Here is a 14,899-nt window from a genome sequence, read left to right on the forward strand (position 1 = left end):
TTTGCATTCTCTTTTAATTCCGTAGCCAGCATTTCTTATTATTGCATCTCCATTAGCTGTAGATCCTCAGCTAAGTTCTGCCTGATCAGAATTTGGCATAAACAGTTTGGCGCCCACCGTGGGGCTCTACAGCTAAACTCTCATCAAAATCCCAAAAAAGAAACACTTCAACCCAACTTTGAAATGGCTGACGATTCTGCTGAGGCAATGAAAGCGGCTTTGCTGAAGGCTCAAGAGGACCTTCACCGCACTCAATCTGAGGCCCAGCAGACCATGACAGCCTCAGAAAAGAATTGGATTCTGTCAAAAGTAACAAAACCCCAAACAGCGTATCCGGAACATAATTCCTAAGGTGCTTGATCTCGAAGATTCCGAGCCAGCGAAGGTGAAGATGGAGCAGCTAGATCCGACGATGAAGCAGATGAAGCTGATCCCAAGCCAGGAAAATGGCGCTCCTAGAATCTCAGAACAGGAAAATACTTCGCATGCTGACGAAGCTACCTGGAGCACCTACCCCTGTGGCTGAAGAATCTCCTGATGGCTACGCCCAATCCCCCTTCGTGGAAGAAATCGCAAGAGCCAGGATTCCCAAAAAGATCAACGTGACCCAGCCTCACAAGCTGTATGATGGAGCTGCGGATCCCTATGACCATGTGGCTCAATATAAACAGAAGATGTGGACTCTGTCCATTCCTGAGCATCTGCTAGAAGCCACCATGTGCAAGTCCTTCGGGGCCACCCTATCTGGACCTGCTTTACAATGGCTGATAAGTCTTAAGCCAGGTAGCATTCAAAATTTTGCTGCTTTGATTAACAAGTTTTACATGCAGTTTGCAAGCAGCAGAGTCCTAGAGAAGCACACCGGCGACTTATACCGCATCACCCAGAAAGCCAATGAAGCTGTGAGGCAGTACCTGGATCGATTCAACAAGGAAATGATCTCTGTCAAGAACCTGGATGTTCCCACAGCTATCGAAGCATTCAGGAGAGGACTAACCTATAAATCTAGATTGTATTATGAATTGACCAGGTACCCATGTGGCACATTCGAAGAGGTCAGGGCCAGAGCTATGGCTGAGATACGTGTCGAGGAGGACGAGGCGTCCAGGTACGTGAGTGAGCCTAGCTATGATCGGAAATCCCAGAACCAGAAGAAGACTGATTGGCGCCATCAGCCATTCAGAAGCGCGAAAGTAATAACGTAGCCAGCAAGGCCACAGGTAAATCTCTAACAACGATTACCCTTCCATTGCTTCCTACTGTTTTAACGTGGATGCAGGAGGCGTAGTAAACGCACTAGAAAAGCTGGGAACCACAGTTAGGTGGCCTCGCAAAAGCGACAGACCAGACAGCGAGAAGGACACCACCAAGTGGTGTACTACCATGGCGACCATGGCCATCGAACAGAAGAATGCAATGCTCTCAAAAAGGAGGTGGCTGGCTGCTCAAGAAGGGCTATCTCGAGCACTTGATGGGGAAGAAGGGGCAGCAAGAAGATAAAGCTGGCCCAGCCAGCAACAGCCTCTCCGCCACCTGAGCCCCTGCACGATAAGGTAATCAATTCTATCTCTGGAGGTTCAGAAATATGTGGACTAACATACTCTGCAGCCAAGAGATTTGCTCGAGAAGGTTCCAAAACTGCACCTAGCCCGCTGAGGAGTGCTGAAGAGAAAAAGCTCAGAAGCATGACCATCAGCTTCGACGAAGAAGATGGAGATGAAGAAGCTGATAATCATGACGGCCTCGTCGTATCTCTCACCGTCAGCAATTGCCTCATGAAGCGAGTCTTGATAGACAATGGCAGCTCAGCTAATATCATTTTCAAAATGCTCTAGAAAGCATGGGGCTGCAGGAAGCTGATATCCTCAGGAAAGCAACCGTTCTGTTCGGGTTCAATGGCGAGCCAGCTACAACGCTCGGGGAAATCGTATTGCCCACTTATGCAAAAGGAATCAACCTCCAAACCAGGTTCAATGTGGTAGATTGTCCCTCAGCATACAACATCATAATGGGGACACCATGGATCCACAAAATGCGAGCTGTACCTTCCACCTATCACCAGACTATTAAGTTCCCTACCAAGTGGGGAGTACAAGAATCAGGGGGGATCGCAAGCTGGCTAGGGAATGCTATAGCATATCTCTAAAAGCAAAAAAGGAATCTATCTAGCAATTACAGCAAGGTCCAGCGCCAGCCAAGCCAACAGATCAAGATGTAGATGAAGTGGCGTTGGACCCAGCAAAGCCAGAGCAGACCGTGCAGATTGGGGCATCCCTGCCAGCTGAGGAGAAGCAGCGGATTATTGAATTCTTAAAGAAAAATGTAAGCTGTTTTGCGTGGAGCCATGAAGATATGGTAGGCATTGAGCCTGACATCATCACCCATAAGCTAAAGTCGATCCAACTCAAAGCCCGTGAAGCAGAAAAGAAGGAAGTTTGCTCCAGAAAGAAATATGATAGTCAACGAGAGGTGGACAAGCTACTCAAAGCTGGCAAAATCCGAGAAGTCAAATATCCCGACTGGCTAGCTAACGTGGTGGTTGTTGGAAAAGAAAAATGGCAAATGGCGGGTGTGCATCGATTTTACAGATCTCAATAAGGCATGCCCCAAAGATCCATTCCCGCTGCCACATATTGATTGATGCATTGGTGGACGCTACAGCTGGCCATGAAAGGCTAACGTTCCTAGATGCTACTCAGGTTACAATCAGATACTAATGGATCCTGCAGACCAAGAAAAGACCGCCTTCATGACTGAAAGAGGCATCTATTGCTACAAGGTAATGCCCTTTGGGCTAAAAAATGCGGGTGCCACCTACCAGCGGCTAGTCAACAAGATGTTCGAGAAGCAGCTGGGGGACACGATGGAAGTCTATATAGATGACATGCTGGTCAAAACAAAGAAAGCAGAGGATCATGTGGACCACCTGCAGGAAACCTTTGAAGTCTTAAAGAAGTATGGGATGAAACTCAATCCTAGCAAGTGTTCCTTCGGTGTCCCAGCAGGCAAGTTTTGGGCTACATAGTCACCCAGCGAGGAATAGAAGCCAATCCCAGCCAAGTGCAAGCACTAATCAATATTCAGTCACCACGAAACCTGAAAGAGGTCCAGAAGCTGACAGGAAGGGTAGCTGCACTGAACAGATTCATATCCAGATCATCCGACAAGTGCCACTTGTTTTACAACGTGCTAAAAAAGAATAAAGGATTCAATTGACAGATGAGCATGAAGCTGCATTGCAGGATCTGAAGGCCTACCTGGCTCAACCTCCCTACTTCAAAGCCATCCACAGGAGAGACTCTCCAGCTGTATCTAGCTGTTAGCAGCAAAGCGGTAAGTGCGGTACTAGCCAGGGAAGCTGAAAATCAACAACTCCCAGTTTATTACGTTAGCAAATCCTTGCTGGATGCTGAAACCAGGTACACATCACTTGAAAAGTTAGTATTAGCTTTATATATGGCATCTCGTAAGTTGAGGCACTATTTTGAGTCTCACCCCATTCATGTTATGACTAATTACCCCATCAAAGCAGTATTACGAAAACCTGAGCATTCAGGGAGAATGGCCAAATGGGCCATATCCCTGAGTGCACATGACATTAGGTATCTACCCAGGACAGCTATAAAATCGCAAGCCCTAGCTGACTTTGTGGCAGACTTTAGCCCTGACTTAGCTGCTACCGCTGAGAAGAAGGCGCCACAGTTAACAAAGTAGGTAAATCAGGCTCATGGCAGCTGTATGTAGATGGATCTCAAACTTCAGAGGGGCTGGTCTAGGTATAGTGCTAAAGTCGCCACAAGGGGACATGATAGTACGCGCTATCTGCTGCGATTTTAAAGCTACCAACAATGAAGCTGAATATGAGGCCTTAATAGCAGGTATGACTAGCACATGATTTAAAAGCTAACAGTTTGCGTGTCTTCAGTGATTCGTTGCTAATAGTAAGCCAGGTAAATGGAGAGTACGCAGCTAAAGATTCTAAAATGGCCTCTTACCATGGCTAGCCAAAGACAAAGCCAAGTTATTCGAAGAGTTCAGCATAAAACAGATCCCAAGGGACCAGAAACACAAGGCCAGACGCCCTAGCTAACCTCGGATCAGCACTCAGAAAATGCGATTTCAAATCAATACCTATAGCCCACCTAGCTGAGCCAGCTATCAGCAAAGAGGTAAACATGGTGCAATCAGATGACAGCCAGGCAGGAAGCACTAGCTGGACCCAGCCAATCATCGATTTTCTGGAGAGGGGCATCTTGCCAGAAGATAAGCTGGAAGCTAGGAAGCTGCGAATGAAAGCCACAAGATATCATGTTATTTCTGGCACTCTATTCAAAAGAGCTTGCGCCAGCTACGATCTATTACAAAGTGCTTAGAAAGACCAAGGGAGCCCACCTCAAGGAGTTCCATGAAGGTGAATGCGGGTCTCATGCAGCTGGAAGAAGCTTATCAAACAAAATCCTAGCATACGGGTATTATTGGCCAACCATGCGTGCTGATGCTAAGAAGTATGTGCAAAAATGCGAAAGCTGCCAAAACACGCAGGCATGACACATCAGCCAGCTGAGATATTGCACCCCACCTTAACACCCTGGCCTTTCATGAGGTGGGGCATGGACATTGTGGGGAAATTACCTGTAGCTCCAGGGCAAAAAGTTTTCATGCTAGCACTCACGGACTACTTCTCAAATGGATCGAAGCTGGGGCATTCCAGCAGGTGAGAGATAAAGAAGTAATATCCTTTTTGCATACTAACATTATCTGCAGATTCGGAGGTACCAGCGAAATCATTTGTGATAACGGATCACAATTCATAAGTGACAAGACAAGGCAATTCTGTCACGAATGGAACATCAGCTTGATAACTTCCACACCTAGATATCCGCAAGCTAACGGACAAGCTGAGTCCAGCAATAAAGTAATTATCAATGGCATTAAGAGGCGCCTAAAAGCTAAGAAGGGAAAATGGGTAGAAGAGCTACCTAAGGTGCTGTGGGCAAACAGAACAACACCAAGAGGCGCCACAGGAAGAACTCCTTTTTCACTTGTGTATGGATGCGAGGCGGTACTACCTGCGGAAGTAGCTGTCCCACAGCTAGATATGGATTGATGACTCCTGAAGCCAACGACAAAGAGCTTGCTACGACCTAGATACCATCGAAGAATTGCGAGATAATGCATTAGTACGAATGGCTGCACAACAACAAATAGTGGCTCGTAGCTTCAACAAGAATGTCAAAGCTAAAGTATTCAAGGGTAGGAGATTGGGTTCTAAGGAAAGTTTTTCCAGAATACCCAAGAGGCAATGCAGGAAAGTTAGGGATCAGCTGGGAAGGCCCCTTATTTAATCGATCAAGTAGTTGGAAAAGGAGCTTATCGTCTAACTACTAAAGATGGAAAAGCAATACCTAGAAGCTGGAACGCTTCTCACCTTAAGCTATATCATTTCTAACCTGGGGCACTTACCAGGTTACTATCGGGCCAAAGACGCCAGAATCTCTAAAGGCAACCACTGCTTTGCACAAAGCATTGGTCCACCAGGTAAACAACCACTTAATTTGTCTAACACTTAAGTATTTTATGCTCGCAGCGCAAGCCATCTAAAGTCCACATCATACGCAGGTAAAACGCAAGGGGTTGCCACACCCAGTGGGTTAGCTGGAATTTTGAGATCCAGCTACAAGGTCGTAGCACCAGCATCAAGCAGCTAAGGGTTAGTTCACCCAAACTTAGCTGAGTGGTCGTAGCACCAAGGAAACGGGCCCAACCTAAGTTGAACAACACTTACCCCAGGTAAATATGTTGTTCTAATACCTAAGATCAAAAAGCATGCATGTAACTTAAGTACTTCATCAAAGTATCAATAGCTAAGATCAAAAGGCAAAACATAAGTTCAAACGATCAAATTGCTGAAAGAAAATATGTTCTTACAAAAACGCATTGCCCCCATAGGCAATGGTAAAAGTATCCAAGCTAGTTAAAACTAAATTGTTCCAAAAGAAAAACTAATGAAAGCATTGAAGAAATTAAGAGATCACGCTGGCATCATCCCAGCACTTGTCCTTGTCTACCAAGAAGTACCTTCGGCTGGTTGAGAGAAGGAGGAGATTCAGCTGTAGATTTTCCGAATCATTTGTTTGCCACCTGTAGCTAAAGCTTCTAGAGCGGTCATAGAATCCAGCTTGAGGAATCTGTCAATGTAGAAATTGAACCCTTGTCATCTAGCTTCTTGAATTAATCAGGAAGCTAGCTTCGCAGTTTCGATAATTTTTGCTTCAGCTTGATGTCTAAAGCCTCTCCTCAGCTTCTCTTACGGCTGCAGCAGGCGTGCATTTTCTTCTCCGCCTCAGCATCTTCTCATCTTTTTCCAGCCTCTCTTTCTCCATAATTTTTGTTCAGCAGCTAGCTTGCTCTCAGCATCCAGCCGGGACTGTTTCTCCCTCTCAGCTTAGCTTGGTGGCTCAAATTGTCCTTTTGCAGACGAGCCACCTTATCCTGAGGGTAGCAACAGTCCGCAAGCTGTCCCTGGCAGCTATGCAACTCTGGGAAAGCTGGCAAGCAAAAAAATCATAAGTATAAAGCGGCATTGATCATTTTTCTTGTTTAAAGTAGGTCAAAAGATGTTCTAACCTGTAGGGATAGCTGACAGCATGGTTCAGGATGACCTCGGGTCCTGTCCCTTTAACCTCTTTTGTGCAGCTGGGAATACGAGCTTGTCAGCTGCAGGCCAGATCCCACCTTCTAGACCTTCTTCAGCTAGAAAGTCAGCAGGAAACTCACAAGGACTCATCCCTAGGAGAATCGTCGTGATGTCGATGGTGGTTGGGATGGAAGATGAGCGTAGGTTCTTGCGAGGAACTCTTCAACCTGAGACTGCCCAGAAGAAGCAGCTGATCTCTTCCTATTCTTAGCCTGCCATGCATCTCGTCAGATAAATTACTGATCTTGCTGGGCTGCATGATGTGAGAAGTAGTTGACCTAGTATCTAAGAGTTGCGAGCAAAGTATAATCTCACCAAAAATCAAATTACCTGTCGACATCGAGTTAGTGCGAGAAGAGCCTGAAATCTAGGTAGGAACTCGGTAGGAGCTGCGAAGGTGCGTTCCTCAACAGGAAATTGAAGCAATTCAGTAATCTCTCAGATTGTTCAGGAATCTGGGAGGTAATAGGGCCAAGACCTGCAAAAGAAACAAGGTAAGAACCTAGTTAATTCGTTTTTAGAAACAAAGCACAAATGGAACAGTTAGGTACCTTTGGTAGACCAACCCCCAACTAGAGGGCCCCCAGCTTCGCCCAGCGAATCTTTCACTACAAAAAATACCTAGTCTTCCAAATAGAGTCTGATGCAATTGTACCTTCTATTAATGGGGGGAAGGGAGCTTAGCCCTAAAAGTGATGAAACCCTTCCCGATTTTCTAACGCTATAGGCAGTCAGTAGTTCGTTTAGAGAGAAAGGATTATGCCATGCTTAGTTAGGGCTTCTAAGGTTAGGCAGGTTTTCCAAAAAGCTGGCATCAGCTGGCCAGGGGAGAAGGTGCAAACTTCCATGAAAGATCTAGTGAGGGGGGAAAAGGTGTAATTGTATCCTAGGTAAAAAGGGTGCTTCGTAATAGCAAATGTAATCTTCAGGGCAGGTTTCGGGCCTGCATGTGGGAGTAGGGAGGATAATCTGAGCATTTTCAGGGAAGCCCCCCAGACTTTAGACCTCGATACTCTCTCAGTAACAGAGAAGCAACGTCATCTATGGCTCTACCCATTAGAAAGAAGAAAAATCTACAGAGTTCTTGAGGAAGAAAGAAAGAGAAAGAAGCTTTACCTGAGAAGGAGAGAAGTCGCTAGAAAATAAAGTGAAGTTCAGAAAAGAGGAGGAGTCCTTTAAATACTGGTAGCTCAACGGTAGTTTGGGCTAACGGATAAAAATTTATTAATGCGTGAAAAGTTATCTTTTAGCTGTTGATAAGTAATCAATTATCTGATGAATTTTTTCTCTTCCCAAGAAAATTATCTTTTCAGCGGATTAAAGGAATTTATCTTCTAGAGTAAAAGTTTTTATCTTCACACGTTTTAATCCCTCAGATTAAGAGATAAAATACAGGTTTGTTTAAATCTTAAGTCCTTTTGCTAACAGTTTGTTTTTGGTTGGTAACTTGCGATTTTAACTCAGCTACGCCTAGGTTGGCATCACAAGTTAGGGGCAATTGTTATGTCCTAAAAATTTCCTAAGCTGAACCTGCAGGTTTGCATCTGTCCCAGCTAGGGATTATCAGGTAGCAGCTACAGCAAGCAAGACGAAGGGAGTTGAATAAATTCAGTTGAAAGAGCATTGGATACTGATCAAGACCAAGTCAAAACAAGTAGCGTTAGCCAAAGAAATAGGAGGAAGTGGTTAACCAGCTGAAGAAGAGATCTCCCTAGATTCTAGGAGTTGTGGCACTTTCGTAGGGAAGTTAGTTATGCAACGTTCAAATAAGGAGTAACGTTACACATTTGTATTAGTATAAATAGAAGGGAATAACACTCTGTACACACAAGTCTTTACATTGCTTTCACTTACATTCTTTCTCTCTTCTACATTTACAATATTCTAAGTGTATTTAGACAGTCTAAGCTGCTAGCTGCTAGCTATAAGTTGTAATCTTCTCAAATAGTGGATTGGTGGACTCAATTCCACCCGCGGTTTTTACCCTTTTCCTGGGGTTTTCCGCGTCACCATTTCTTGGTGTCTTTGCCTTTTCTTTGCATTCTCTTTTAATTCCGTAGCCAGCATTTCTTATTATTGCATCTCCATTAGCTGTAGATCCTCAGCTAAGTTCTGCCTGATCAGAATTTGGCATAAACAATGAACAAGTTGAAATTAACTTTTGTACATAATAGATTAGTTATAGTATTAGTTTAACAAGAAATAACAACATAGTTTCGTGTTTATGCCAAATTCTGATCAGGCAGAACTTAGCTGAGGATCTACAGCTAATGGAGATACAGCTACAAACAACAAAAGATACTAGCTACGGAATTGAAAGAGAATGCAAAGCAAAGGCAAAGACACCAAGAAATGGTGACGCGGAAAACCCCAGGAAGAGGGTAAAAACCGCGGGTGGAATTGAGTCCACCAATACACTATTCGAGAAGATTACAACTTATAGTTAGCAGCTAGCAGCTTAGAGCTTGTACTAAATACACTTGAGAATATTGTAAATGTAGAAGAGAGGAAGAATGTAAGGAATGTAATGTGAAGACTTGTGTTGTACAGAGTGTTATTCCCTTCTATTTATACTAATACAAATGTGTAACGTTACTCCTTATTTGAACGTTGCATAACTAACTTCCCTACGAAAGTGCCACAACTCCTAGAATCTAGGGAGATCTCTTCTTCAGCTGGTTAACCACTTCCTCCTATTTCTTTGGCGTAACGCTACTTGTTTTGACTTGGTCTTGATCAGTATCCAATGCTCTTTCAACTGAATTTATTCAACTCCCTTCGTCTCTGCTTGCTGTAGCTGTTACCTGATAATCCCTAGCTGGGACAGATGCATAACCTGCAGGTTCAGCTTAGGAAATTTTTAGGACATAACAATTGCCCCTAACTTGTGATGCCAACCTAGGCGTAGCTGAGTTAAAATCGCAAGTTACCAATCAAAAACAAACTGTTAGCAAAAGAATTTAAGATTTAAACAAACTTGTATTTCTTAAATTTTATCTCTTAATCTGAGGAATTAAAACGTGTGAAGATAACAACTTTTACTCTAGGAGATAAATTCCTTTAATCCGCTAAAAGATAATTTTCTTGGGAAGTGAAAAAATTCATCAGATAATGATTACTTATCAACAGCTAAAAGATAATTTTTCACGCATTAATAAATTTTTATCCGTTAGCCCAAACTACCGTTGAGCTACCAGTATTTAAAGGACTCCTCCTCTTTTCCTGAACTTCACTTTATTTTCTAGCGACTTCATCTCCTTCTCAGGTAAAGCTTCTTTCTCTTTCTTTCTTCCTCAAGAACTCTGTAGATTTTTTCTTCTTTCCTAATGGGTAGAGCCATAGATGACGTTGCTTCGTCTGTTACTGAGAGAGATCTTGAGGTGCTTAAAGTTCTGGGGGGCTTCCCTGAAAATGCTCAGATTATCCTCCCTACTCCCACATGCAGGCCCGAAACTTGCCCTGAAGATTACATTTGCTATTACGAGCACCCTTTTTACCTAGGATACAACTACATTTTCCCCCCTCACTAGATCTTTCATGGAAGTCTTGCACCTTTCTCCTGGCCAGCTGATGCCAGCTTTTTGGAAAACCTGTTTAACCTTAGAAGCCCTAACTAAGACATGGCATAATCCTTTCTCTCTAAACGAACTACTGACTGCCTATAGCGTTAGAAATCGGGCAAGGGTTTCATCACTTTTAGGGCTAAGGCTCCCTCCCCCCATTAATAGAAGGTACAATTGCTCAGACTCTATTTGGAAGACTAGGTATTTCTTTGTAGTGAAAGATTCGCTGGGCGAAGCTGGGGGCCCTCTAGTTGGGGGTTGGTCTACCAAAGGTACCTAACTGTCCAATTTGTGCTTTGTTTCTAAAAATGAATTAACTAGGTTCTTACCTTGTTTCTCATGCAGGTCTTGGCCCTATTATCTCCCAGATTCCTGAACAAGCTGAGAGGCTACAGGACTTGCTTAACTTCCCTATCGAGGAACGCACCTTCACGGCTCCTGCTGAAGTTTTACCTCTGGATTCTAAGGCTTCTTCTCGCACCAATTCAATGTCGACAGGTAACTTTGATTTTTGGTGGAGGTTTTACTTTGCTCACAGTTCTTGGATATTAGGCTAACTAGGTTTTCCTCATCCATGCAGCTCCAGCAAGGTCTAGTAATTTGTCCGACGAAGATGCTATGGATAGGCTGAAGAATAGGAAGAGATCAGCAGCCTCTTCTGGGCAGACTCAAGTTGAGAGGGTTCCTCGCAAGCACCTTCGCTCATCTACCATCCCAACCACCATTGACATCACGACGGATTCTCCTAGGGATGAAGTCCTCGTGAGCTTTCCTGCCGATTTTCTAGCTGAAGAAGGTCTAGAAGGTGGGATCTGGCCTGCAGCTGACAAGCTCGTATTCCCAGCCGCACAAAAGAGGTTAAAGGGACAGGACCCTGAGGTCATCCTGAATCATGCTGTTCAGCTATCCCTGCAGGTTAGTAACGTCTTTTGACCTACTTTAGATTAAGAAAATGACTACTGCCGTTTATACTTATGATTTTCATTACCTCGCCAGCTTTCCCAGAGCTGCATAGCTGCCAGGGACAGCTTGCGGACTGTCGCTACTCTTCAGGATAAGGTGGCTCGTCTACAAAAGGACAATTTGAGCCACCAAGCTAAGCTAGAGAGGGAGAAACAGTCTCGGTTGGATGCTGAGAGCAAGCTAGCTGCTGAGCAAAAATTAATGGAGAAAGAGAGGCAAGAAAAAGATGAAAAGATAGCTGAAGCAGAGAAAGAAAATGCGCGCCTGAACACAGTTGTCAGAGATGCTGAAGAAAGAGTTTTAGATGTTCAGGCTGAGGCAAAAATTATTGAAACTGCGAAGCTGGCATACCTGATAAAATTCAAGAAGCTGGACGACAAGGGTATCAACTTTTATATCGACAGGTTCCTCAAGCTGGACTCGATGGCTGCCTTGGAGGCCCTAGCTACTGGTGGGAAGGCAGATGACTCAGAACAATCTACAGCTGGATCTCCTCCACTGCTTAACCAGCCAGAGGGTGCCGCTCCAGCTAGCAAAGACGAAACTGTTGGTGATGATGCCAGCGTGGCTTCCTAGTTTCTTTAGTACTTCATCAGCTTTCTTTCTGGAATATTTTAGTTTTAATTAGCTTTGATACTTTTACCATTGCCTACGGGGGCAATGCGTTTTTGTAAGAACATATTTCCTTTTAGTAATTTAATCGTTTGAACTTATGCTTTGGCCTTTTGATCTTAGCTATTGATACTTTGATAAATACTTGGGTTACATGCATGCTTTTTGATCTTAGATATTAGAACAACCTATTTACCTGGGGTAAGTGTTGTTCAACTCAGGTTGGGCCCGTTTTCTTGGTGCTACGACCATTCAGCTAAGTTTGGGTGAACTAACCCTTAGCTGCTTGATGCTGGTGCTACGACCTTGTAGCTGAATCTCGAAATTCCAGCTACCCACCTGGGTGCTGCAACCCCTTGCGTTAACCTGCGTATGAAGTGGACTTTAGATGGCTTGCTGCTACAAGCATAAAATACTTAAGTTGTTAGACAAATTAAATTGTTGTTTACCTGGCGGACCAATGCTTTCAAAGCAGTGGTTGCCTTTGAAGATTCTGGCGTCTTTGGCCCGGTGGTAACCTGGTTGATGCCCCAGGTCAGAAATGATACAGCTTAAGGTGAGAAGCGTTCCAGCTTCTAGGTACTGCTTTTCCATCTTCAGTAGTTAAGCGATAAGCTCCCTTTCCAACTACTTGATCGATTAGATAGGGGCCTTCCCAGCTGATTCCTAATTTACCTGCATTGACCTCTTGGGTATTCTGAAAAACTTTCCTTAGAACCCAATCTCCTACCTTGAATACTTTAGCTTTGACATTCTTGTTGAAGCTACGAGCCACTATTTGTTGTTGTGCGGCCATTCGTATTAATGCACTATCTCTTAACTCTTCGATGGAATCTAGGTCGTAGCTAAGTTCCTTGTCGTTGGCTTCAGGAGTCATCAATCCGTATCTAGCTGTAGGGACAGCTACTTCCGCAGGTAGCACCGCCTCGCATCCATACACAAGTGAAAAAGGAGTTCTTCCTGTGGCGCCTCTTGGTGTCGTTCTGTTTGCCCACAGCACCTTAGGTAGCTCTTCTACCCATCTTCCCTTCTTAGCTTTTAGGCGCCTCTTAATGCCATTGATAATTACTTTATTGCTGGACTCAGCTTGTCCGTTAGCTTGCGGATATCTAGGTGTGGAAGTTATCAAGCTGATGTTCCATTCGTGACAGAATTGCCTTGTCTTGTCACTTATGAATTGTGATCCGTTATCACAAATGATTTCGCTAGGTACCCCGAATCTGCAGATAATGTTAGTATGCAAAAAAAGGATATTACTTCTTTATCTCTCACCTGCTGGAATGCCCCAGCTTCGATCCATTTGGAGAAGTAGTCCGTGAGTGCTAGCATGAAAACTTTTTGCCCTGGAGCTACAGGTAATTTCCCCACAATATCCATGCCCCACCTCATGAAAGGCCAGGGTGTTAAGGTGGGGTGCAGTATCTCAGCTGGCTGATGTGTCATGCCTGCGTGTTTCTGGCAGCTTTCGCATTTTTGCACATACTTCTTAGCATCAGCACGCATGGTTGGCCAATAATACCCGTATGCTAGGATTTTGTTTGATAAGCTTCTTCCAGCTGCATGAGACCCGCATTCGCCTTCATGGAACTCCTTGAGTGTGGGCTCCCACTGGTCTTTCTCCAAGCATCTTTGTAATAGATCGTAGCTGGCGCAAGCTCTTTTGAATAGAGTGCCAGAAATAACATGATATCTTGTGGCTTTCATTCGCAGCTTCGAATAACTGATATCTTGTGGGATCTGTTTTATGCTGAACTCTTCGAATAACTTGGCTTTGTCTTTGGCTAGCTCCAGGTAAGAGGCCATTTTAGAATCTTTAGCTGCGTACTCTCCATTTACCTGGCTTACTATTAGCAACGAATCACTGAAGACACGCAAACTGTTAGCTTTTAAATCATGTGCTAGTATCATACCTGCGATTAAGGCCTCATATTCAGCTTCATTGTTGGTAGCTTTAAAATCGCAGCAGATAGCGCGTACTATCATGTCCCCTTGTGGCGACTTTAGCACTATACCTAGACCAGCCCTCTGAAGTTTGAAGATCCATCCACATACAGCTGCCATGAGCCTGATTTACCTACTTTGTTAATGTGGCGCACTTCTTCCTCAGCGGTAGCTGCTAGGTCAGGGCTAAAGTCTGCCACAAAGTCAGCTAGGGCTTGCGATTTTATAGCTGTCCTGGGTAGATACCTAATGTCATGTGCACTCAGGGATATGGCCCATTTGGCCATTCTCCCTGAATGCTCAGGTTTTCGTAATACTGCTTTGATGGGGTAATTAGTCATAACATGAATGGGGTGAGACTCAAATAATGCCTCAACTTACGAGATGCCATATATAAAGCTAACACTAACTTTTCAAGTGATGTGTACCTGGTTTCAGCATCCACAAGGATTTGCTAACGTAATAAACTGGGAGTTGTTGATTTTCAGCTTCCCTGGCTAGTACCGCACTTACCGCTTTGCTGCTAACAGCTAGATACAGCTGGAGAGTCTCTCCTGTGGATGGCTTTGACAATAGGGGAGGTTGAGCCAGATAGACCTTCAGATCCTGCAATGCAGCTTCATGCTCATCTGTCCAGTTGAATCCTTTATTCTTTTTTAGCACGTTGTAAAATAGGTGGCACTTGTCGGATGATCTGGATATGAATCTGTTCAATGCAGCTACCCTTCCTGTTAGCTTCTGGACCTCTTTCAGGTTCCGTGGTGACTGAATATTGATTAGTGCTTGCACTTGGCTGGGATTGGCTTCTATTCCTCGCTGGGTGACTATGTAGCCAAGAACTTGCCTGCTGGGACACCGAAGGAACACTTGCTAGGATTGAGTTTCATCCCATACTTCTTTAAGACTTCAAAGGTTTCCTGCAGGTGGTCCACATGATCCTCTGCTTTCTTTGTTTTGACCAGCATGTCATCTATATAGACTTCCATCGTGTCCCCAGCTGCTTCTCGAACATCTTGTTGACTAGCCGCTGGTAGGTGGCACCCGCATTTTTTAGCCCAAAGGGCATTACCTTGTAGCAATAGATGCCTCTTTCAGTCATGAAGGCGGTCTTTTCTTGGTCTGC

The 14,899-nt window shown here is 44.3% G+C and overlaps 2 protein-coding genes across 2 annotated transcripts in view; one reads left to right on the forward strand and one right to left on the reverse strand.

Moving 5' to 3' along the window:
• The window catches only part of LOC125494161 (A-agglutinin anchorage subunit-like), a 29,896-nt gene that overhangs the window by 4,154 nt on the left and 10,843 nt on the right, over window positions 1–14,899 (reverse strand). The window lies entirely within an intron of this gene.
• LOC130589934 (uncharacterized) lies at window positions 10,850–11,811 on the forward strand. The gene is made up of 2 exons (XM_057391650.1): window positions 10,850–11,175; window positions 11,257–11,811. The coding sequence occupies exons 1-2, from the start codon at window positions 10,879–10,881 to the stop codon at window positions 11,797–11,799; spliced, it is 840 nt and encodes a 279-aa protein (XP_057247633.1). The 5' UTR covers window positions 10,850–10,878; the 3' UTR covers window positions 11,800–11,811.

Source organism: Beta vulgaris, chromosome 1, assembly GCF_026745355.1.
Source record: "Beta vulgaris subsp. vulgaris cultivar EL10 chromosome 1, EL10.2, whole genome shotgun sequence".
Lineage (NCBI taxonomy): Eukaryota > Viridiplantae > Streptophyta > Magnoliopsida > Caryophyllales > Amaranthaceae > Beta > Beta vulgaris.

Coding starts and splice junctions, on each gene's coding strand:
- LOC130589934 (XM_057391650.1), top strand. CDS start 10,879: ATGGATAGGCTGAAGAATAGGAAGAGATCAGCAGCCTCTTCTGGGCAG. Junction 11,176..11,256: donor CTGTTCAGCTATCCCTGCAG/GTTAGTAACGTC, acceptor TTACCTCGCCAG/CTTTCCCAGAGCTGCATAGC.